Below are 26,123 nucleotides of genomic sequence, written 5' to 3' on the forward strand. Positions count from 1 at the left end.
TTTTAAAAATTTTCTTACTGTGCTGATAAAACAGTTTTCGTTAATGCTATCAAATTTGAGCATGCTCTGGCTATATGCCGGTAACGTCGAGATCTGTAAGTAAACTTGATATTTCTGTATTTCAATCTCGAGTTGCCACTTTAAGATAAGGTAGAGGTAATATTCTATTTTACACGTGAGTGTTTTTCAAAAATTAGTGTAACAGTATTGGGATTTCAATAAGTTTGATTCACTATCAGCAAGAATTTCTTTCATGTTTTTAAAATTGTGTCAAAAGTCAACGACATCCCCTTCCAACCAATAGGTTGGATCGATGTTTGGCTTCTCTTTAGCTACTCAGATATTTCAAGGTTCAACACAGAGGACTTGGAATTGTGTTTCCCGTATTGCCAATTTAATTTGGGGCAAATTTATTTACTATAATCAAACCGGCGTAAGTATAATTTAAATATTTGTACTTACGGATATCAAGTGAAACCGCCAAAAATACGATTGACATTTGGCTGCGCAATGGCGTTATAAACAAAGTAAGAACATGGCTGACCAAAGAGTTACATACCGCAAAGAATAGATTATTTCAAGCGAACATTACACCTTAATATTATTGTTATATTAAGAGTTTAATAGTAGTTGTCATTTTTTAAATAATAAAGGTAATACAGAATCAAATTTGTTACCAACTAGTGTATATTATGGCGTTGTCAGCGTGCTCAATTTTGTTTAGTTAATTTTATTATTTGCATCAACTTTATACATTTTAATATATATTGACAAGCAATATTTTTAGAACATTTTTATAATTAAAAATTAATTTAGAATGAAATGATAAGTTTATATGCTTATCTTTAAATAAATTACTGATTTTACAATATTGAGATGTATTCTATTAATATAAAAATATATGTATATTAAAATTATTATATTCAGGGCTTCCCATTATTCATTCCATTGAAAGTGATATTAATGCAGATTAAAACTGTTTGGTTTTCGTAGATGCCCCGATCCAGAAAAAGGCATCATTCTAGGTCGAAATCCAGATCCAGATCTCATTCTCCAGATAAAAATTATGATAAGCATAAAAAAAATGATTCACATGAAAAAGATGGCAAAAGAAGAAGATTGGATGAAGTTGATAGTCCTAATCATAAAAGATCATTGAGGTAAGGATCGTATTACTTCTGTTATATATTTTTGAGATTAACATTTTGTTAAGAAATAATACTTTTTCACATTTGTAATTATACATGAAGGTATGATGAAGGGTATGGATAAATTATTATTCTTTAGCATCAATATTCTATATTTATATTTGAAGATATTTTTATTATATATAACTTCATAATGTACTATATTCAAAAGCAAAAAGAGAATGATTCTTGAAAGCATTCGATTCGTTAATAATAAAATTTCAATCACATTTATTTCATAGATTTTTTGAATTTTTTTTTTTAACAATTATCTGATGAATATCGACAATGCCATTACATAGGTAAAATAAATTGCAACAGTTCTTATTATATATTATGAAACTGTTTCTCTTTTTTTTTTTGATAAATTTAATTTCTCTTAATTCTTTTAAAATGTTAATAAGCATTCTTGTAATTCTCATTGTATTACATCAATTAGGACATAAAATGTTTAATATGAATATTTTAGTAATATTTATGAAGGGAGAAAAATATTTTAAAAATTAGTTTGCATATTTAATTCAATCAGAGAATGTAGTCGCATATATTGTCCATAAATCAGTAACTGTATTATTAAGCGTTCAGCCCATGCACCATAATCAGCTCTTGACCCGTACATAGCAAGGTCGTGAAACGGCCCCGTGGGTTGCAATCTGCAAAGGCGTGCATGGCCAAAACTAGCCAGAACTCAACTATAAAATATTTTCAAAAAGGGTTCATAACTGGAAGGAGTGTTGCCCTTTGCTTTATAGAAGCAAGTGAATTAAGTAATGTAATGTGTGTTTGATTTCACACATTTGGAGTATTTTAAAAAGAAACTAATGTATTTGAGATCTTAAATTATAGTTTATATATGAATTTAATATGCAACTGTATTTTTGTTCATAAATTTTCTATTCATATTCAAGTTATTATGTATGTTCATTATTTTAGTATTGGTATAATTTAACTTCAAAATTCAAATTTACATCAAAATACTGTCCTTCAAGGTTGATGATACATTTGGTCCAATACTGCTCTGATTTTGTATACCTTTTTCCATTTCCACTTACAATTCAACTACATAAAACTGTTTTTTATTTGCATAAATATTGAACTAGCTAGGATTTATTTCTATTGTTAACTGCAATTCTACTATTGCTTCACCATTATATTATCATCTTTATTTATGTGTATAAATACGTTTTTGAACGTTTTTGATTTCGTAGTTTTTGTCACTGACTAACATCCACAGGCCAATTTTTTTTCTTTCACTTTATCTCAATTCTATTTAAATATAAAATATAATGGAAAGGCATTTTTCAGTTTGTTAACTGTTTAATTGTTGTAAGTTACATAATGTTTTTCATTGGAAGTACAAATCTTAAACCAGTAGATTTAAAATAAGACCTTGAAATAATGAATTGATTTTGCCGTAAATCGCAAATATAATTATCGAACAATAAATGGTGCAATTTTGCGACCACGTGCACTTTCTGCGTGTACTACAAACGTGAGAATTTAATGAAAGCTCGCTGCCTGAAACGTGTATTTTTATTTGGTTTGCGTTTTCTGGCCGATGAAAGTAAAATGCAATTCTATATTTTTTTTTTATCAAAACGCCTCTTTACGGGACACTTGTATCAATCTCATTATTTCACTGTCAATCTTATTGCCTAGGTAGTATACATTAGTTTATTTTACGTAGTTGATTTGATCTGTACCGATACGTTTTTAATAATCTTGTTGGCGTTAGATCTTCCTCTTCCGCAAGTACATCGCCAACTTCAGTAACTACTACCTACATATCGTTTTAATGAAATGCCAATTTTATAATAGGCGCTTTTGTTGACCCCACCTTTTCACAGCTAGAGCAATTGTCACATTAACTGGCTGCATGTTTTGCATTTTCGAATCCCACACCTGAAATGGTGGGTTCTTGTTGGAGTAGAGTCAAATGCATCGTCACCTACACGCTTCTAAGTTTTGCAAGAAATATTAATTGCGTTAACCAACTTTTAGTAGAATATAACCTATAGTCTATTCAAAGTTATTACGTATATACGTCATTTAAATTTGTGACATCAAAACGTCGCAATATTGCCGCATCAACTCAGAATTTTAGTTCAGTTTGGTTTTGACATACAACAAAATTCTAATCTAAATAAAATTATTGAACAAAAATGTTATCAAATATAGTTTATTTTAACATTATAGTACATCGAAAATCAACAGTTAATTATACAGCCACAATAGTTTATAGGTTAAAGTTATAACTTCTTATCACTATTGCTTTCAAGAATTTTGATACGCCTGACAACCGGACGACTTTGACAGTCTCATTCGTTTACGTGTTCGAACTAAACAAACAGTATTGTGTCTGTTTTTAACTAGAATAAAATGAGAAAGAAAACATTGTCTGACTCTAAAACGAATTTAAAAATTACGACAGGCAATACATTAAATATCTTGATGATGTATGTACAAAAATACTTTGAATAGTCAATATAAATCATTGTACTTATCCCACAATATTAGTTGATATGTTCTAATTAAGGTTTATACTTTTATAAAGTTAACTGACGGCCAAATTATGTTCCGCTTTAAGTCTTATAGTGGGACTACACCTGAACATTTAGTTCGAATTTATAATTTATGAAATATATGAAAAATAAACACAAAACATAAGCGAATTCTCTTCGCACGCAATGTTGCAAGTGGAGATAAATCATTGTACGTTTCTTTTTTTATTAATTTTTCCAATAAAATTAGAATTAACAGTTATCTTAAACTTGCAGTTAAAAGCTCCTCTCAAACTTTGATTTGTTTGTTCTAATTTATAGTGAAAAAAAAAACAGAATGAAAATTATGATTAAATAATTATGAAATACAGATGCCTACTAAATGTCAAGCAAAAGATGGAATTATAATATTTTCAAAAAATATAATACCATAATGACTCAGTAATTTTTAAAAAATCTCTAAATATCTAATCTTACGAAACTGTCTATCTGGGCTTCCATTATTGCGAATCGCATTTCCCATGGCTCTCGATAATATATATAACAGTTCCATTTTCATATGTCACTTATATTTAGTATCAATTTTATCAATTGCAGTAATTTCATTAACTCTCAGCTTTTAACATACTCTGCGACTGTCCTCGCCATCGCCATGTCCTTAAACGATCGTCTGGCTCGCCCCGAAGACCTGGTGGTCAGGCCGCTATCGATAGCGTTGCTAGATCTTAGTCGTCACTCGTTCCTCCAAGCGTTTGCAACGTGCACGCGTAGTGTACCATTCGCGTGCTATTCGTAGTTGTCTGTTGATCATTTTTATTACGGGCAATTTTAAAACTGAAGTTGGCGGCGAAATTAAGTGTTTGTTTTGTCATAAGTGTTTGGTGCAAATTTTGGGAGTCACTTAACGTTAAAGTCAGTTTTCAAAAGAAAGAAAATTATTAAACAAATAACTCATTTCGTTAAAGTCTCTTAAAAAATTATATTGTTTATTATTGATTTAAATTTGGTGTTTGTTAAATTTGAGTTCTTTATTTTATATTTCCCATTTAAATTCATAATTAGGTACAACAATATGTTTTTCGTTTGGCATTTTAATTAAACCAATGTGGTATTTAATGACAATTGCAGTTGTGTTTTTTTATGAACAACATTTTAGTTGTTTTAAAAGCCTATTATAAGTCATATAAATAAACTTAGCTTATCTTCTCTCGCGTAATTCTTAGTATTGTTAAAGAGCAAAAGCCAACTAAACTTCTAAAGGCATAATATATTGTTAAGACAAGTTCTATGATTTTTTACGTGAATAGTAAGTTTAGGTTTTTGAAGCATAATATTATGAATAATTCTGATAATAAGAAAAGTCTCAGAATTTCCAGAATAAGATAACCTTGTATGAACATGAACAGCGAATTATCTGTATAATAATTAATATAATTAAAATCGTTATTAAAAATTGAGGGCGCTTAAATAGGTACTATAAGGGTGTTAAGACAAATGTGCTATTAAATAGTCTTGCGCAGTTTACCTTTTCCATCGTTTTCGAATTCGGCCAAGAGACGTCCTCTCCCGTCCCTCATCGTTCGTTTCCTCCGCGTTATCGGGGTTAAGGCTTAGCAAGGAGCACCTTCCTGTCTATGAGGTAGTTATCCTAACGAATTTGGTGCTTGGACGTGGTATGACTTGACCTTGTTTTATGTCGGTTCGAAAGATCTCATTCCAATCTCGAAAACGGATTGATAATGTCAGAAGCGTTAGTGATGGCCAACGACCTTGAAAGATTGAATTTGTTGCCATAGTGGTACGTGGGCAGAGGCAAAATAAAAACAAATTCTTTGGACGAAATGAAAAGTTTACGGAAATGGCGAGACCGCTGGAGGTTGTTTAAATAATGAGAATCTGTTCTGCCTTTTTTATTCTGCATATACAGATGATTATAACATGTATTGATAGTTGCATTATATTTTATATCAGTTACAAAAATTATATGGTAACTTGGATTAGATTTTTAATTAAATTAATAAAATTTTCTTAAAAATCGGAAAGAATTTTTTTTAGGCAGCAGTGCTTTTCGCATTGAAAAAATTCTTTCTGTTTTGCCACAATCTAAGAATCGATCCAATATTTGACTTCATAAGAAATCAACTGTTGCTTGAGCAGGCTATGAATTATCAACCGGAACAACTGGTAGTTTGGTTCAAACAATGTCCAGAGGGTAGGGTAATGTTTTCCATGTAATTTTCCCTGGTTTTGCAAAGATTTTTTACCGAAAATTTTCTTGCAAAAACATTTGAGCATTTTTTTGAGATGAATGATTCAGAATTGATGAACCAATGAAAACTGTTGAGTTTTTGAAAATCAACACAAATTATTTAATTGTATAAAGGACAGCTGTACGTTACTTAACATTTACTGTTTTCTTTTGATGATTGTAAGATGCTTATTTGTACACTTTGATAAATCGATGTAAATTGATTAATGAAATGACAAAATTATGATATGAGTTGGAAAATAAACTGTGGTGTTGCTGTAACTCATGCTGTTCAATAACTTAATTAAATTGAGGTTATCAAACATAGTATCTTCAACAACTTTTAAATTCTTTTAATGAAATTTTTTTTTCAAAAGCATTGTTTGATTTTAACGATTTTATGGCTATTCTTGGATACCTTAATGTTTAGTATTAATATTGTTTAAATGGATCAAAAACACTATCAAGCAGAGATAAATTCTTGCGCGAGTTTATTGACTGATTCTAGTTTGTCAACCACAAAGGAAGTTGGGGTTTTCACTTGAATTCAGAACCGTTTGGTTCGAAATGGTTTTTGTCAATCATAGTTATTTTTCTTGGAAATCTTAATATAGAGTATTCCTATAGAGTTAATTAGTTTATACCGTTCGCTAAAAGATGACTTTGCTATTTTTTAAAATATTTTTGTTCTTTGTTTTTTTTTGCATTATCCTCACCATTTAATAGGTTAAAATTTCTGATTTTAGTTTTTCTCGAGAATCTCTGTGGTCTGTTATCTACACTTATAAGTCATGATTGTTAATCGGTAGTACTGTAAACCAGCAGTTTGACAATTAGTTAAATACTACATTAAATGTGGCTATAAATATAGAAAGTTAAAATTGCATAATTACTTAAGTTATGAATACGAATGTGTTTTTTATTGGTGATTTCGACGTTTTGGCGACTTTTTACTCTTTCTTATTTAAATAGTATGCTGCTGATTTTTGTAAATGGGTTTATTTTTTATTTCACTTGAAAAATAAACTGTCTAAACTGTATTCACTAATTTATATGCACTTTTATTTATTTTTATAATCAAATTGTTTTAAATCGAATATTTTTATTACGATGATGCATTTCTCGTGTTTAAATGCGTAATGCGCAAATTTTAAAACATTAAAATAAACCTTGTACCATTTTTTTTTTGATTTTTACTTTTTTCAATTTTGATACAAACCCTGAAAATATAAATATAATAATCAAATTTGATTAGCAATAAATTAGTATTGCATTTATTTTTCGCATTTCTAACTATGCAGTTTCAAATTCAATCAATTAAATCTAATATCAAAGTTTTATTGTTTTATTGATAAAGATTAACTATAACCAGTAAGTGTGTGCACAATAGCTGCTCAAATCAGTGAAACAAACGGTTATTTGAGTACCACTTTTCTACAAAGGATTAAAATAATTTTATGCGTCATTTCATCATTATGGATAAGATTTGGGTATACCATTATGATCGTGAATCTCGGCTACGAAATAAATTTATGTTTAAATTTATGTTAAAGTCCACCAAAAAAGGAATTTTGTTCGTAGTTTACCTCCAAAAGTAGAAAAATAATAAATTCAGATTATTATTGCAGCTTTTCAAATCAGCTGAGTGAGAAAATTATTTTAGGTTATTTACCATTTTTCCAACTTCTATTCATCAAACGAAGAGGTAAATCTTCCACAGAAGTAATGGAGTTCATTAATTGTAAAATTGTTGGAATAAGTAAATTGAAGTTGATGGAAATTACACTGTAAATCCATTTTTATTTCAGTAAACTTATTACACTGTCATAACTAACAGACAACCTTTGGTGTCTTTCAAATGCATTCATTAGTGCCGTCAATCTAGTATTTATATTAAGTATAATGGGGCGCATCTTCGCTTCTGCATGAATATTAATAAGTTTTATTAATTGCTGCATAAATACATTGATAATCTGAGATACATTAGTAAGTGTACATTAATTTGGGTCACAAGGAAGGTGATTTTCTGCGGAGGATGTTTATCTCCTTATGCATCGTGATTTCTTCTATATTATAGGTACAGTCCTAGTATATGTCTTAAAATAAGATGTTCTTCTAGCAACTTTTATATTTCAGTTCGTATAATCATTTTCATTCATTTTTAGTATACCTGATATTAAACATTTTATTACAACATTGAGAGAGATAATACATTTATAAATAATATGAGTTATAAACTCCCTTATTTCTAAACTTTTGTTTTAAAATTGGTTTGTCCCATTACTCTTACTGATTCGAGACGTTGATATAATTTTGATCATACCTCAGCTATCAGAGACTTTTAATCAACCAGAAATCAATGAAACAGATGCTTCCATATCGTTATAAATTAAATTAAATACGATGCTAAAAAAGTCATTTATCAAGATTGTTATATATTTAATTCAATGCAAGAACGCTTATTTAAAAATGTATTATTAAAGTAAGCTTATGAACTGCCGAGCATGATTCACATATTACTTTCAGATTTTCAGCGTTGCATAATAGCCAACAGCCATATGCTTTTTTTTGGGTCAACCCTTTTAACCTTTGTATATTTGCAATTTTTGGTATATTCGTCCTTTATATTCATTTCAAAACTGAACGTCATTAAAATTAGAATGCTGCCCAAAAATGTACAGAAAGAAGTAAACCGCTACCGTACACATGGGCAGGTTATATAGACGTGTAGAGGTAATTTCATCTCGGCTCTCAGTGATGGCGACCTTGCCCTCAATGCGGCGCAGAAGGTTCACTTTTTTTATTTATATAAAAGCAGCGTGTTCGAAGTCATTTCCATTTTAGGATTATTCAAGGGTTTTTGGTAGATAATACGTATATGCATGTTTTTATTTACAATGGGCTATTTTCTTCCTAAGATACCGTTCTAACATCTATTACAGTTGCTGCCATACAAACTCAATTTAACGCCAAATGAGATGTCCCCGAACTAAATGTTGTTTGTATTTGAGTACGAATGTATTTAGAAGTATTATATAGTCCTTCTAATAAAACAGCCAGTGCATGTCGTAGATGATATTGAATTTACTGCCAAATACAGTTTGTAAAAATGCAAAACTCGTTTTAACCTTTAGTGGAATTTTCCTTCTCATTTTACCCTATATGGGGATGTTCCGCGAAAAGTAATATAAATATAATACACTTTTTTCCAGAACAAGCCCTGAAAAGTGTTGTAGGTGATAGATAATAATAAGATAAGATAATTTCAAGGAGACATGACGACAGACTCCATTGTCATGTCAATATCGAAGTAATACAACTCTTGTATAACGGCACAACAGGACAGAATCAAAATAAAATTTACCCTGGTTAAAAAGAGACAGAATGATATCCCATGCGTTGGAACATGTAACCGAATCAATCAGTTTATAAAATTCTATTAGTACTGGTCGACTCTGTTGTCAAGTGTCTACAATTTTTTAAAAAATATTGATAACAATAATTAAAGGTTACAAACCGGCAAATGTTATAAACCAAAATTGTAAGTTAATGCGACGAGCTGACGTCATACATTTTGATGATGTGCATTAGCTGTTTTATTGGAAGGATTATATACTTTTACTAGAGATTTGTTTAAAATTAAGGGTAATTTTTATATTCTAGAAGGAATTTCATTTATTCCCTGAATAGTTTTAGAACTATTGAGTCGATCCGAGATTAACACGACTAAAAAATATGCTGAAAGGGTTTTTTGAATTCCAAAAAAAATCTATATGTATAAATCAGGCGAATATGAATTGTGGTAGTGTATCAGCTGAAATTTTGATAAACGATAAATAACGTGCGTTGTCGAAATGAAAAGAAAGACTATTGATCCATAATTCCTGGTTTCTAATAAACTAGTTTCTTCATGTAACCTTGTCTTCCTCCTACTCTTTATTATATGTAATAACTCTATGTAGTATTTTTTATATATTTCTTTTTTAACAGAAACATGCGATGCGAAACAACGATGAATTGAAAAAAATTAACTGTTAGTCGTTGTAAGTTAGCCGAACTGTAAGATTTCCAGGTATTTTGGACGTGCTGAATTCAATTGTCACAATTTTGTTTTCGACAGGTTTACATTCAATCTACAATTTTTCTAGAGCTGTAGTTGTAACAATACATGTTAAAATTAACCTTCATTTAAACAATATTTGTTCCATTTTCAATTATTTTAAAAATTGTCACAGGTGCTACATTGTTTCTAAAATCACTGGTCATGACACTAACATGTATCCTTTGAAGGTTGGTAGGTTAGACGTACGATGCTGATTTTTTAAAGATTAGATTAACTATATGTAAATTAGAATATGAGCTTTTTTTTAAATAATTTGTATCAGTTTAGAGTTGCAGGCGTTTCATAAACATAATTATACTATCTGTATCTTGAACAGTACATGCTCTACAGCTAGAAGATATAATGTAAGGTCGTTTTGTGTAATATACGGTATTGAGCTTATTTTATAAAATAAACTAAAGCTTTAATTTTAAAGTTATAATTATTATAATTTTTTTCAAGACATAAGACAAAAGTAGTATGTCAAACTTTCGTTATAGTGTCCCAAATGTACGACGAGGTTCTTTGTAAGTCAGTGATGTCGTTAGTCGCAACTTCCGTATTACATGCTCTGAATATTTTGGTGCTTTTGTATAGTTCTTTTTTTGTTTCAGTTTACATTATTTAAAACGTTATGTTACTGGTTATTTTAGTTTATTAATTTTTGATCGGAATCGAATTTATACATGCTACGAATTGACATAAGTAATGAACTAGTTAATTAACTTATATCTCCTAGTAGTTTTTATTGATAATTGCTGAATATACGTTAATAACTGAATTAATAAATGTTGATAATTAAACAGTACATTTGATTTAATATCGCCTTGTTCATAATGTATTTGCGTGGCTTTTCGTTCGTTCATTTATTTGGTATTGAATCTTAAATTCTTAAAATCAAAAGCCAGAGAGAGCTAAATTTGGCGAATGTGGTGCACGACAACTGTTGATTTTGACAATGTGTACTTCAATAAACTAATTTTCGCGAAAAATTATAGGAGATTGCATTGTCTTGATGAATAATAGTTTTTACTTCTATTAAGTGCCTCTGTTAATCGACAATAACTTTTTGTTACCATATATGTGGTATCTTGATGATATTAAGTACGATACCCACGTCTCTCTGATATCTTAGCATTCTATCCTGTGGAACATTCACTGAAGCATGTATACAGTTAAGTATCAATTGCTTCTACCTCATTTTTTACATAATATATCTTTTAAGATTGAATTCATCTCATTATCGTCTTATATATTTTATCTATTTGTCACGGTATGTCAGATTTGTCTCCATTCACTATACTTATCAACAGGGTACATAAAATATTGATATTGAATCCATAACTAGTACGAATTTAATAGACAATATTAACAGAAAATTTATTGATAATAATGCTAGCTATTATTTGATTGGCAATTAGGCTCATTAACAACCTTAACATTACAATGCCTTTATGGAATTATTGGAACTGAACGTTAATACGTTCATATACATATGTAATCATATGATAGTGTATTTTCAGAACTCTTTAAAATTTATTTGCAATTTTATGAAATATTCACTTTTTGTTTTTCACAAAATTTCACTTTTTGGGTTTTAGATTATTTTTTCTCACATTTTATGGTAAATACAATTAAGGCTAATTATAAATAAACTTAGATATGAATTCATTTCTTTATCGTTACATTATTGCGGTGTGTTTGTATGCGACGATTTGCGACTATAAATACTGTTATTTTTTACTTATAGTTATTTATTTAGAACGTCAATGGAATTCAATTGCGTCAGAGGTTCGACTAATATGAACCTTTACCAATTCACTATTATTACTATTTATTATTTGTATATTAATCAATCTAATAAGTATTGTACAGTATATATGATTCTTCAAGAGGGTTATAGTCTATCCAATGCTTTACGAACCTTACGAATTTATCCTTTTATAAAACATTGTATATTTTTTATCAAAATAGGCGTTCGTTTTCGTTTTATTTTTTTTTTTGCATTATAATCAAAATCATTTTCCTCAGTTCCTCAGTCAACAACTAATTTTAACATTAAGCTTTTTTTATCGATTTCTGGAACAGCCAGTTTTCTCCAAAGAGATTTTTGAGTAATTTTTTCCATCCGCATTTAGCTTTAATATGATTTCACACGTTCCTTTGACATTTACACGCTCTCTGCCTTCTTTAAACAATTGTAACCTTGCCGTTTACAACCGCTTATTCGTCGAGCTTCAACCACGTTTTTTTTGTATATTATGGTACGTAATCCACTTTTCATCTCCCATAATCATTCGCTTCAAAACGTTTAAGCAGCGAGTGACAAATGAAAACTAGGCCTATTAAAATGTTTACTGTTCATATTAAATCCAAGTATCGAGCTTATTTTGGTATTCAGCCTTATATAAATAGTTCAAAATTGCTCTACAATCAATGTTTGGCGTCCATAGCGATGTCGTGAAATGAAATATGTCATTCTATCCCAGTATGTTTAAAAATTTCATAGACTTTTCAATGATTGGCTGGCCAGGACGGGTTTCAACTTTAACATCGAGATTTTCGAAGCAAACACGAGCTAATCAGTTAGATACTTGTGTTCACACCCTAACCACAATTTTCGATAAGCCCGTTCTGCAATTTTCTCCCTTCGGAAGTTAATATGTTAAACTCAATAATCTTTAACTATGATCTCAGTGCGTTAGCTGTCGATGGTGCTATGTGAGCAAAATTTTTAGTTAAATATTACTGGAGATATGTGACTTTAAATCCATCGATATACTGAATACCATATATCGAAATTACTTTATCCCCAACTCTATCTAATTTTTTAGAATTTGTTTTACAATTTGTATTTTAGCTCGTCTACTTTTCACCCCGCGTGTTAATTCAGTTTCTTCGTGGTTGTTCGTTTAATTGCTATTAATAATTCAACACAATGAGTTACCATATATTGATCAATGACCGGAAGACCATTAACATTTTAAGTCGCAATAATGCGTTACAGAGAACCACTTCGAAACCTACTAATGTTTTTTATTTATTTAAACAACCTCCACGGTTTGTAAAGAATATATCATTTACTTGGATAACAAGAAGCTTAATCATCATCGGATACAGTCCCTGGCTTTGTTGCCACTTTCATTTAACTGTAGATATATGTTTAATGTTATTCATACTGCATGTTTCCTATAATAATTTAGTATAAGTTGCTTTTGAAAACCTGACATGAAAACGTAACAGTGACACCTAACAATTGGTTTAAAGTTCGAAGGATCGATACAAAACACGGAAAACACCTCGTACTAGGACACTATGTGACAATCCGTAATAAGTGTGCGTGTGTCTCACGATCTATCTATCAGACAACGAATATCCATCAAGTCAACATGGTTTCATATGCTGTCCATTACGAGCTAAACCGCACCCATCATCAGGAAACCATCCTCAGCGATTTCGGTAGCATGCGCCTTGACATGACCAAGGAACAACCGCAAGTGCTCTATGTGGCTATGGCTACTTGGATACCCAAGTGTAATATGGTGACGTATCAGAGTCATCAGCAGCAAATTAAGTAGGTTAATGAATATTATTATAGGTAGCGTTGCGAATATGCGCATTTCAGCTGGTAGTGATTTTATTTTATTTCTAACTGTCTGCAAAAAACTGTCTTCTCTATGTTCGGCTGTATATATATTTTTTTAATGTATATTCGCCGATTTCTCCGTCAATTGTGGGCGGATTTTCATAATTCTTTTTTTTTTTTCGAAAGGGTGCACTTCCAAGGTAGTCCCATTGGAACCAAATCTGGATCTGTTGAGTGAAAGGGGAGGGGGTTTATATCGAGAGAAACACTAAAATTTCAAAAGCATGTACAAAGTTTTTCCATATTTTTTATCTAAAATAATTAGATATTTGTGTATAATGTTATTGCTGAGCTGATGTGACGGAAAATCGGAAGTCATTCAGTGCAAAAGCCATTCAGTTTACTTTTTTAAGCACTATCTATAAATATATAAGACCTCGTAGAAATATTGTTGACAATTGCTTTTATGGTGTAATTGTTAAAGCGTTTAGCTCCCAATTAGAGGTTGCTGGTTCGATTTCCGGCAGGGCCAGTATTTTTTTGTTTTTCTAGTTTAGTTAAAACATTTGTCAAATCACGGTGGAATCTAGGTGGATACGAGGCCTGGAAGCGCCCTTTATTTTCAATCGTTGTTTCTTTATTCCTATTTTCCTTCATACGAGCTGCAGCTTTACTTGGCCTGCCCATTGTGATATTAAATAAAATAACTGCGTAATTTATTAAGTAAATATCTAATACTAAAAAGAGAAAAATAAAAATATTTTTGACGAAAAAATTGAACCGACCTTAAAAAACAAATACGGAACTCACTAAAAATTAAAATAATCTAACTTAGATTTTTAACACAAAAAAGGCCTTAAAATAAAATATGTACATAATAACCATTGCAATAATTAAATAAAAATAAACAATTACCTTATTTAACCTAGCTATTACACGTATTTAATATTTTAAAATATATACAATTTAGCTTAATACATACCTAAATCTATTTATCTATTTATAATTATTTTAACTACTACCAACTGAATCTTTGAAGTCGGCACCGAACAATACAAAAACAATAATGTAATTTTGTGACATATGCAAAAAATTTAATTAAAAACAAAGCAAATCTGATTTGTTGCTCGGTACCGATTTCAAAGTGATCAGTTGGTAGTAGTTAAAGTGATGTTCTAAATAGATAACTAGATTAAGTAGGCATTAAGCTAAATTGTGTATATTTTAGAATACAAAATACGTTTGGTAGATAGGTTAAATACGATTTTTGTTTATTTTTATTTAGTTATTACAAAAGATTATTATGCACATAGTTTGACTATTTACTAATATTTAGTGAGTTCTTTATTTATTTTTTGAACTCTGTTCAACTTTTTTGTTAAAAATATTTTATTCGTTTTAATTAACACAGATTGTTACTGTTTTCTGCGGTGTATATATTTTAACAAAGAACCTAGAAATATCGTGATAAACATCCAGTCCATCCAGTATTTAATTCAGAATTTCATTTTCAAAGGTTATTATTATGGCGAACAAATATTTGTAATCTGAAAATTTTATTTAAATCAAAGCATCTTATATTTATGATCTGTGGTTTGGTTTGGTGACAACATGATATTTTCTAAAAATAACAATTCATTTCATCTTATATTTAACCAATTTGTCTCCATAACACCTCTATATATTCGGCAAAACGTTTCTAAATGTAAAGAAAAAACACTTAAACATCACGTCTAATAGTACTTATGGTTAATTACAGAACTATATATAAGTTATTTTTATTGAAACGATAGTTTATTGAAATTAAAATTTAAGATAATGTATCCAATATAATGCCAGTTTGTAGTAGCTACTACTTTTTCTCCTTTTTCCATCAAGAGGTGGATCATATGTTTAAAAACATCCTAAACCAATGAATCGAGTCATTTTTTGAATCTTTATAAGGGAACTCCTGCTATCAGAGGCTACATACCATTATAATATCCCATTTAATTATTTACAAAAAATATTTTTTTCTAAAATGTCTTTTTCTCATCTTTCTGTCAACATGGCAATGTCATGTTGAAAAAAACGATTTAAGTTTTTACAGAATGACCTAACCGTCGGTTCATTTTCGCACTTCTTCGATATTTCGAAACTGTGTGCCATCCAAGTCATATTGCGTTGGTCTGAACTAGTTCTAATCAGAAGGCGTTATCAATATGTGGCCGAGCGTTGTCATGCAAGTGAATGACTTTGCGTCTGTTTCTTGCTATTTTTTTTTGCAAGATAGCATCGTTCAATTTGTCCAATTAACATCGGTAGATATCTGCAGTAAGATTTTTATTCAGTTTTAACAACTCCTAATACACCATTCCTTAATCCTTGGGATTATCGTAGTAGACCCTAATTTCGTTTTTATTTGCCTGGCAAGCAATGAAATGGGTTGAAATACTATTTTCAGTCAATTCGCGTGATAGTTATTTTCACCACTTTTGGATATCTCCTATCCTATTTATACGTCTAGAAACACTCGATTTATCAACTACCAAGCTGTCTTTTGAATCTGAAGACTTCAAATTTCCACCAATAGATATCGCTAATCAAAATATATGCAATCACCTAATAATTATTAATACAATACAATAAAAGCACAATATAAGTTAAATATCTCGTCATGTGTAAGAAAATCGAAAGCCGACAATTTGCATAATCTGTTCTAATCGATTAAAATATCGCAAATACAAAGCGAGACCTTATGATTCAGTGTAAAAACTAATAACAAAAAACGACGCCTTTAGAAAGCCATTAGCCGGATCATATAGACCGGCTACGGTTTTGTCGATCCTAGGAAAGTAAATCGTTTATCGGTCCATTATATTTGTGCATTGCTGTTGCACTGATAGTGATCTGATATTGCATACGATGTAATTAAAAAGAAGAGAAAAACCGACATTCAAAAGGTGAATTTGGATTTTTATTTCGTTCTAAATGAAAAAACGATGTTCAACTTCAAAAAGCATAACTCAATGTATAGAGATTCTGTCAAAGAGTGCTGAGAATTGATAATTTGAAAAGTCTCCTCTCGGGGATTCTCAAAATTATTTTAATCACCTAGTCAACTATTCTGATATCTGTTAATTTTGATTATTGTTAAAGAATTTTTCTAAAATTTTGCCATTGTAAATGGGATTACGCTTGGCAAGTGGCTGAAAATGTAACAGTAGGCAAATTTATGATTAATTTACTTCATCAAAAACACTACTGACTACTTTGAGTTATTCGTACAGTCCGTCCAATGAAACAGCCAATGCCATAGTCATCAAAATCCATGACGTCAGCACTTACCAACTTAAAATTTTAGTTTACGTTTGCCGGTTTACGACCTCTCTTTATTATTTTGTTTTAACTAGTATAATAGGATTTTTTTTATATAAATTATATATTCGAAGTATAAATAATTATCCGTCGTTCTATAAAATAAGACATCACCATAAGTTATAGTTTAAATCGTCTGATGCAAAGAGATAATCTTACAACATAATAATGTTACTGATAACGTTTAACTGTTATGTGTTATTTAGATTAATTTATGTTGTGTAGATTAATTGTGTGTTATGTAGATTAATTGATTTCCTTCTCATTACTGCTCTATTAGATTTATGATGCGTGATATATCTGACCAGCACTATGCATTATATAACGACGATGAACAGTATCCGAAAATGAACCATTTTCATCAGTGATAAGAGTGATGATTTGCGATGGATATGTTGAATAATGATAAGCTTTGTTCTCTACATTTCGAGGCCGGTCGAAAAAGAATGGGTACTATATCCATGGCATCAACGAATTGCTCTACGCATTCACATTAATTCCCATTGGCGTACTGTCATAGAATAGAATCATTTCTGTTGGCAAATATCACGCTGTCGCTACTAAATAGGCGATAATTGTTTTCTATGGTGCTACTTGAGTTTTCGAATTGAATCCCAAACTTAAAATAGTATTAAACCATTAAATACGATAATAGAGCATATTTAAATTAAAATTAAACAACCATTATAACACCATTAAAATAAAAAAGAGATTCCTTTTAGATTAGAATGACCTAAATTCAAGAACGATCAAAATATCTCTTTAAATTTATTCTCATTTCTATTAGACATTTCACTATCTCTTTTAGTTCCTAGTTTGGTACCCAATTTTCGTTCAGTTCACGTAATACCCATCCTTCGTTTCAAACGAGGTCAAAATATCTCACTTACGATACATACAATCTTTATTTATTTATGATTTTGCATCATTAAGAATCGCTTTATACAGTTAGAACCTAGTAATAATAGAAATATTGTCTTGAAAATTGAAAATGTTTCCATTGGAAATCGCAATTCAATCGCATTCATCGTGGAAGCAAAATGTAAAAAGGAAATTAACATCAGGCACTATATCCATAACATATTTCTCAAATAATTAGAATTAGAAGCACATATATTCTAATGGAAGCTGTTTCGGATTCGATAACCAAATCCGATAATGTGGAATTATATGTTAGAGTATATTTTTATTAATATTCTAAGCTCATTCTTGTAAAAATTGGTCCGTTTACTAAAGCGAATAAAATACTGTTGTTCAACCATCTTTATATTATCTAAATAAGTTTGTGATGTAGATTTTAACTTTAAATAAATGTAGAAATATGCATTTAACCATTAAAACCACATAAAATATCTCTAAGAAATATTACCAATATTTGTTAATATGATTATAGTGCTTAACCTTTATACCATGAACAAAATTCATTAGTGATTTTTAGTATTCATTCATTATCACTTAGTGGTGTAGAAAAATAAAGAATAATAAAATTAAGAATGAAAGGAATAATTAATAACATGGATTTAGTAACATGGATAGGAAATAGAGGAGAGGCAAAGCAATTAAGAATGAATTAAAAAAAAATAAGGTAAAAGCTTTCATGAAACATGGGATGGACATAGGAGTACCACTAAAAAAGTAAAGCAACTGGAAGAAAGGACATGTCTAATACAATTATATAGAAAAACTAGAAAATAAAATGGCAAAGAATTAATTATGAAAAATAAGGATAAACTGGTGAAATTTAGAGAAAGAATATACATTAATGAGGATATGTCGAAAGAGAATAGACAAAGTCAGAGAAAAATAAGAAACAAAGCAAAGGAAAGGGGGAAAAAGGGCAAAAGTGTTAAATTAAATTGATAAACATAAATTAATAATAGATAGTCATGGAGCGCGGAAATGGAAGGACTGTAAAGAAACATCAGTAGAGGAGAGAGGTATTCAAAAAAATTAAAATATTATGTTATATTGAGAAAGTCAGCAGCCCGACGATAAGGGTTTTTAATCAATGGTTTTGATTGCATTATTTGCCAAATACGGTCTATATGATAAAACAATCAGTCAAATAGATGTTAGACGAGAACTACCTATATTGCGAATGTGAATATCCAAAATATAATATTGAAATATGAATAATGCGAATTTAAATTAAAAAGTGATTATTTTCTCATCTCATATGTCAATTATGAAAACTGCAAAGTTTATTAACAAAAAAAACTGTTATCTTAAAAGCTTTAGTATTATATTATTAAGCTTATTTATTTTATTTTGCGAAAAGAGGTGCGGTTATTGTGGTGACTCATTGAACCGAAAGTACTAACGATACTGCCGGTTCAATTATATTCTAATATAAACGAGACACTTACAATATAAACTAATCACGAGACCAGACAGATTCTGGGGATATGCAGTACCGTATCAGTTGTGCTTTATAACGTCTCATTCGCCCTTCAGTTTAGTTTTAATAATAATTAATAATGGTGCTGCTTCTACCCAAATTTCCATGGTATATGCTGTATGGAATGGATTCTCAAGCCACGGTTTCTATGACTAAGCAATTGAGTTATTACATTCTGCATTTGGTAGACGTATACCTTGGACTTCTATACAACTGCAAGCTTCTATTCAAATTCTGGTAGATTATGTCAGTTAAGAGCAAGAGAGTTCAATCATCCTTTGGTGGGGTTATACCCTAAGCGGGCGATGCTTGTGCAAAGAATACACGCACGGGCTAGGGATATTTTTCGAAACGTGGATGTTTTCTAATTGTAATATTTTGTGCCTTACACCTTCAACTGCGATACCCTTGTCTATCGCATCGAGTAAATGGTATCTCTTATTCCAACTAATTGAATTCAATAAAGAATAGCCCCCCCGAAATCCGACCGACTGCGCCAATTATATAATGTGTAACTAAATATGTATAGTGTATAATGATTTAAAAACCTTACAAAAAGGTCAACCTTACAAAATAGCAATACAAAAAATTGTTTCATATGTTTTTGATCACATATTTCCAATTCAATCAAAAACAAGATTATGTTATAAAAATCGGTTCATTCCTATGTAGCCCACTCAACCAATCCCACAAATAAAAAGTTCCGTTAATTTCTGATAATTTCTGATCCATCCCTATATAATTCAGATTTGTTATAAACGTGATATAGTGAAGTGTAACAGTTTTTTAATCTCCAAGTAATCTCTAATGTTTCTTAAAACTGCATTATAACTACTAAACCTTCCATAAACTATATATATTTTTAAAAAAGACGAATATAATTGTTTATTGTTTGTGATGACTTTATATATTAAGAAAAATATTGAGAAATGCATTGAGTCACTTCCAACTCAGACCGAAATGACGGTAGGTAACATTAAATTTGTTTATATTTGAGATTGATACAAGGAGTTATGTTAATTTTATATACACAGAAAAATCATCATTTCTCTTATATAGTGGGTGTTGTCATTTATAATATAATTGGGCTTCTTAACGTTGTAAGTTAGGAATAAGGTTACTGGAATAATAGAATAATTCTGAAAGTACGAGCATTAAATGCCTATACTTGGCAACAAGGGAATCTGAGTTTGTGTGAAATATAAATCGATATATTCAAGTATTTTTGATGTAACTACGAGAACAGGTGTTTATTACAGCAGTAGGTTCATCCTTAGAGAATCAGAAGCAAATGCTAAATTCTAAATCAGGGAGATGAACCAATAAACCCCTTCCGTAAACTCTGCCGTATTTTTTTTTTAAATATCATATTCATAAATTGTTTTTTTTACAATAGGTTTCATTCAGGCTGAATCCAAACTCAGTTATGTAGTCACCTAGCTTTTATTTATGAAAAATATATCTAATAATAATAAATATAATCTAATCCAAATGCATCTCATAGAGACCTCGTATTACATTGAATATGCCAGGTTTTCATTTTTCGTTAGCCGATCGCTGTGCAAATATAAAGCTGTAACTTGTATCAGTCATTTATATTATGTGTATATATAATTTTCTATTATAATGCTACTTGATAATTTTATGTGTTTTAAGGCTAAATTTTGGTCTCGAGCTGGAGCTGACGACTTGCCAACCTCGAGAGGAAATCTCTTTTGACCAAAGCTATTTTTTCTAGTTCCGAAGACGTCAGCATAACTGAAGACGGACAATCAGTTCAAAAAGTACTCGATAACAGTACTTCTAACAATGTCGATCTGGACTCTACTGAGCAGAGCGAAGGATCTAAGGTAACAACAGAGGAAGAAACATCCATCGACCATAAAGCTGATTCCATTACCCAAGATTCGTTGGATATATTGAATATAAGTGTATCCAGTGCTCTAGAAGTGGCTTCGACGCCTAAAAAAGTATTAACTCCTAAGCAGCTACAGAAAAAATTAGAGTCAGAAAAGAAAAAACTGGAAAGGCAAAAGGAAAGGGAAGAGCGTGAAAAACAAAAAAATGAGGAAAAGGAACGAATTTTAGCTGAAAAACAGAAGCTAAAACAGCAAAAAGAAGCGGAAAAACAAAAAGTATTCGAAGAAAAGCAAAAACAATTGCAATTAAAGCAGAAGGAAAAAGAAGTGAAGGAAGAGCAGAAACGTAAGGAGAGAGAAGAAAAGGAGCAAAAGCGCAAAGAAAAAGAAGAAAAAGAGGAACAAAAACGTAGAGAGAGAGAATTGGAAAAGCAAAAGAAGCAACAAGAACTAGAAGAAAGGAATAAAGAAAAACAAAGAGAGGAGGAGAAAAAGCAAAAGACAGCAGCACTTTTTGCTAACTTTTTCAAAAAATCTGATGGCGTCGAAAGAGAAAAGAAAATAGAGAAAAATAACTCGACTTTTATGCCCTTTGAAATTAAGTCAGACATGAGACTACCTCCGATCAGAAGGAAGATTTTATCTGATGAATGCTTGAATAAATTGGACGAGTTTATTAAGAAACAAAATGAGGATGCTTCTTATTTGAAAGATTTGAAACTTGGGAAAATCAAGCCGACAATATCATTTAAAACTTGGCCAGATGAAGATAGTGATAATGATTTAATACTATTAGAAGATGATAAAGATCTTGGGGAAACAATATGTGACTCTACGTCAAACGTTAAGAAAATGCGCGCCAAATTCTTTCTCTTCCATGAAAATCGTAGACCTCCTTATTTTGGCACCTGGAGGAAAAAAAGTGACATTATTCGCCCGAGGAAGCCACTCGTCGAAGACACCAAATATTTCAACTATGAGGAAGATTCTGATGATGATTGGGAAGAAGAGGAACAAGGTGAATCTCTGGATGTTTCTGGCGATGAAGATGATAAAGACATTGAAAATGAACAAGACGATTACGAGGTTGATAACGACTTCTTTGTTCCTCATGGACATCTTAGTGAGGATGAAATGGATGACGAGGAAGATGCAAAACTATCACCGGAATCATTAAAACAGAAACTGAAATTATTAAAGGACGCGTTCGATGAAGACATGAAATCGAAAACTCACAAACTAAAACCTCGTTCGATCGGCTGTATATGGATTAATAAAAAGGGTGATAACATCGAAGAAGGAATTCAACGTTATCTTCAACCATTTGCGATTTTCCACAGCGGGCCGATTGAAATAAAATCGCGGTGTGAGATATTTGTGTCATCTCCCGACAAGAAAAAGAATAAAACACCTCAAGAACTCTCCAAGGAACATGTACTGCTATTCTTTAAAGTAATTCACGGTAGCAGGAAGAAAAAGAAACTGCTTATAGAGGAATTTTTAACTTATATGGCCAACCAAGGTATACAAGTAGAGGTGTCAAAAGCAAATCTTCTAAGATATTTAAAGCAGTCGGCTACGTATAAAAAGTGTAAGGAAAATGGTCCTTTGAAGAATAAATATGGTTGGTTTCTTAATGATGACATCAAAAAACAATATAATATTACACTTGGTTTAGATAATGAAGATAAAAAGTAAATATTTGTATTCTGTACTATAGGGCTATGTATCATGGTACTTTAAATATATTTATTTTATACTGTTTAAAGTTGTTTTTTTTTTAAATAAATTTCAATCCGTCAAAAACACACAAGTGAGCTTTTATTTTTTCCGTAAAGAGTTTTTCAATGCAATGAGCTACTATACTTATAAAGAGGAATGAAACGTACATGGATTTGTGTAAGTTAATTGATACGATTTTATCAAATTTTATGAATACCTAGATGTTACAAAACTAATTCCAATGTATACAAATACAAAAAATAAAATACAAACTTAAACAAAAGTATAAAATAGAAAATACAAGAGCATGGGTGCATTTCTAAAACTGATTCCCTTCCCGTTTATTGTTAAGAATATTCTTTTATAATTAATACAATTAATGAGTCCTTAAAAATATGTTATTTTTTAATAAAGTAAAAAAATACATAAATATTGATGCTTCTACTGAATTTGCATACGTAGAGTGTATGTTAATTATGTGTTTATTGCCGAATGTGATCATCATTTAGCCATTTGTCTAGCACCACATACTATTTCTTCTTGCAGCAGTCAAAGAGCACACCGATCGCGACAATATGAGCGCGGTTCCAGTGCAGAACGCCGCTACAAACGCAGCCACCGCCGATCACCCACCAGTAAGAAACGTCACCACAAACACAGGCACAACGAGAGGCCGAGCAGCCGATCAAGGCGTCATCGACGCAGCCACTCGGACGACCAGGTCAGTATTGGAAATATATGATGGGTTAAAAGCGCATCGTCAGACGGCGAGCGCGGACACCCCCTTATTATATCGAACTGTTCGTGTTCTCTTTGGTAAGATTGAACCATTTAGGATTAAGTTTTTTTTTCATTACGCAATTTCAATATATATATCTGAATATTTATAGCGTTTATGGTATCGGAGAAGTCTCGGTTAAAAATATTCCAACAAATACAAAAATACAACAAATTGTCACAGAAAAGAAAATTTGAGTCTTAAGTAAGTTTCCGGTCTAAAAGAGCATTCTTTAAATAAATTCGGCTTTAATCAACATATATTTCAATAGTAATATAATTTGAGACGTAATTTATTAGGCTATAATTTATAAGCCTATATGAAAGCATTTTTTTAAATTTGAAAATCAGTACAATGTATTATATTCAAAGTATCGTCCCTCAATAGCCGCTATTTTTCCCATCTTTCTTTTTTCCTATCTCGAAACAACAATGTATCATTTGATGCTACCGACGAATCGATCCATTTTTTGGTATCTTTATAAGTGAAGCGCTTCTCAAATAGGTCATGATTAATATGTCGGAACAAGTAGTAATCAGAACGAACAAGGTCTGGAGAATACGTCGGGTGAGGTAAGAGTTCCCATTTTAATGTCTCTTAAATACTTTCATCGGTTTTGCAACAGGTGGTCAATCGTTGTCATAGTAAAGAATAACATTGTAGTGTCTTGTGTTGTGTTGTTCAAGTGATTGGAATTGGTTTCTTGTGTTACTTCCAACAATTCTGCATATTCCTCGTGCGTTTTACTTGGAGCATAATCGAGTAATGCATCCAAATCCTCATTGGATGCCCAAAACGTTCTTTGTCTTCGTTGTTAAAATCGCTGCTCTTAAAACGTTGAAATCACTATTCACGTATTGAAATCGATCGAACATGGTTGCCATAACATCGATTATTGTTCACACTTCCAGAAAATTCTGGCAGTGATACTTCAACATGAATTTAGTTATAAATGTATCCGATGCAATTTAATACACAGTATCATCTGTTGTAAATCTTTTTACTTTGACAGCCATACCATCTGACTTGCTTTTGCCGAGATTCTAAGACACTACGTTGCAGGATGCTTGAGCAACTTCAGAGTTAATAGCGATCCAACGTCAAACCCTCCTATTTTCTTGATAAGTTCGATTTCGATTTATTCAGATTTTATTTTTCGAATAAGGAAACAGCATTATCGTCCTCTAATAAATGTACCGATTGCACCACTTTTATGGAACGACTATGATGAAATTACCAGTAGCGTTCACGATGTAACATACATTCATTCCAATACTATTCATTTTTGATGCCTTCTATTAATGCAATTGGTTTTTAGTCTCAAAATATGTTTCAATTTACATCTTGAAATTTATTTCCTTTGAGGAAATATTCTGAGAAAGCTAGTGATCATTCAGAAAGCAAGATCTGAATAATACATATGCAATTCGGAGTAAAGTTCATTCATATTTCTCATGGACTTATGAAACTTTTTTACTTTATACACAATCATTCAGGTGTAATAGTTGGTTTCCCTGGGGCAACATTTGTCAAGCCACCATTTAGCTTCAACAATTTTTTTTATGAAAATATAAACATGACCATCTTAACATGGACGTTTGTTGACTTATAGTCAACAATTTAAAGACTTACAAGAAATAATCATCTAAGTTACGAATACTGAGTGGATCACTCACCTCTCGAATTGTCAAGGATTCCATGCAATGGTATTCGTATAAAATTATTGACTGAGGTCCGTAGTTCGAAGCCTATATCAAACAGTATGTTCACTTCAAATAAACAGGTTGACGTGACTAAAATCAATTGTATCTTCTTTTATAAAACATACTTCTAATATATTTGAAAAGTGGTTATCTAAAACAAAGCTTAAATTGGGTAGCAACACCTAATAGTGAATAATTCCCTTCCACCTGCATCACTTTGACGTCACTCGGTCTTTGTTTTATAATCAGCTTTGACCAGAATATTTTTTAAACAATATTCTTGTCTTCTATCCCTGTTTATAAATTGTTTTTATCTTTTTCTGATTAATCAAATTTATTATGCCGGTCTTACCCAGTCCGGTTACTGGTGTGACTGGGATCATTTTCCTTGTCGAATTTTACACTCTTGTCTAATACAATCACAAATATTAAACTAAAATTATTATTAACGCGGCTATAGCAACAGTAGGAGGACCGTCCGGTCGCACTTACCACTGCGCCACCAAGCCGGCTTTGTTATCAATTGGTACAATGTATTTTATTCAAAGTATTGTCCATCGATAGTTGTTACTTTTTCCCATCCTTCAGGCAATTTACGGATTCTGTTTCGAAAGAACGATGTATCTTTTGAGACTACCCACGATTCGATCCATTTTTTGTTATCTTCATAGGATTGAAACGC

General features: G+C 31.0%; 1 protein-coding gene across 7 annotated transcripts; it reads left to right on the plus strand.

Annotated features, from left to right (window-relative positions):
• Positions 1-123: 123 nt before the first annotated feature.
• Positions 124-23,006, plus strand: LOC143190155 (chromatin assembly factor 1 subunit A-B). Of its 7 annotated transcripts, none has more exons than XM_076394289.1 (3): positions 124-433; positions 994-1,160; positions 21,118-23,006. In XM_076394289.1, exons 1-3 carry the CDS (start codon positions 314-316, stop codon positions 22,934-22,936), a joined length of 2,106 nt encoding a protein of 701 aa, XP_076250404.1. In that variant the 5' UTR covers positions 124-313; the 3' UTR covers positions 22,937-23,006. The 7 variants fall into 7 exon arrangements, with proteins under 7 accessions (XP_076250404.1, XP_076250408.1, XP_076250406.1 ...); XM_076394293.1 differs by lacking the exon at positions 124-433 and adding an exon at positions 510-653; XM_076394291.1 differs by lacking the exons at positions 124-433; positions 994-1,160 and adding exons at positions 4,416-4,600; positions 13,242-13,612.
• Positions 23,007-26,123: the final 3,117 nt, after the last annotated feature.

The sequence above is a fragment of the Rhynchophorus ferrugineus genome, unplaced genomic scaffold (genome assembly GCF_030347505.1).
Source record: "Rhynchophorus ferrugineus isolate W39M unplaced genomic scaffold, kcgeb_rfMv2 rfM2, whole genome shotgun sequence".
NCBI lineage: Eukaryota > Metazoa > Arthropoda > Insecta > Coleoptera > Curculionidae > Rhynchophorus > Rhynchophorus ferrugineus.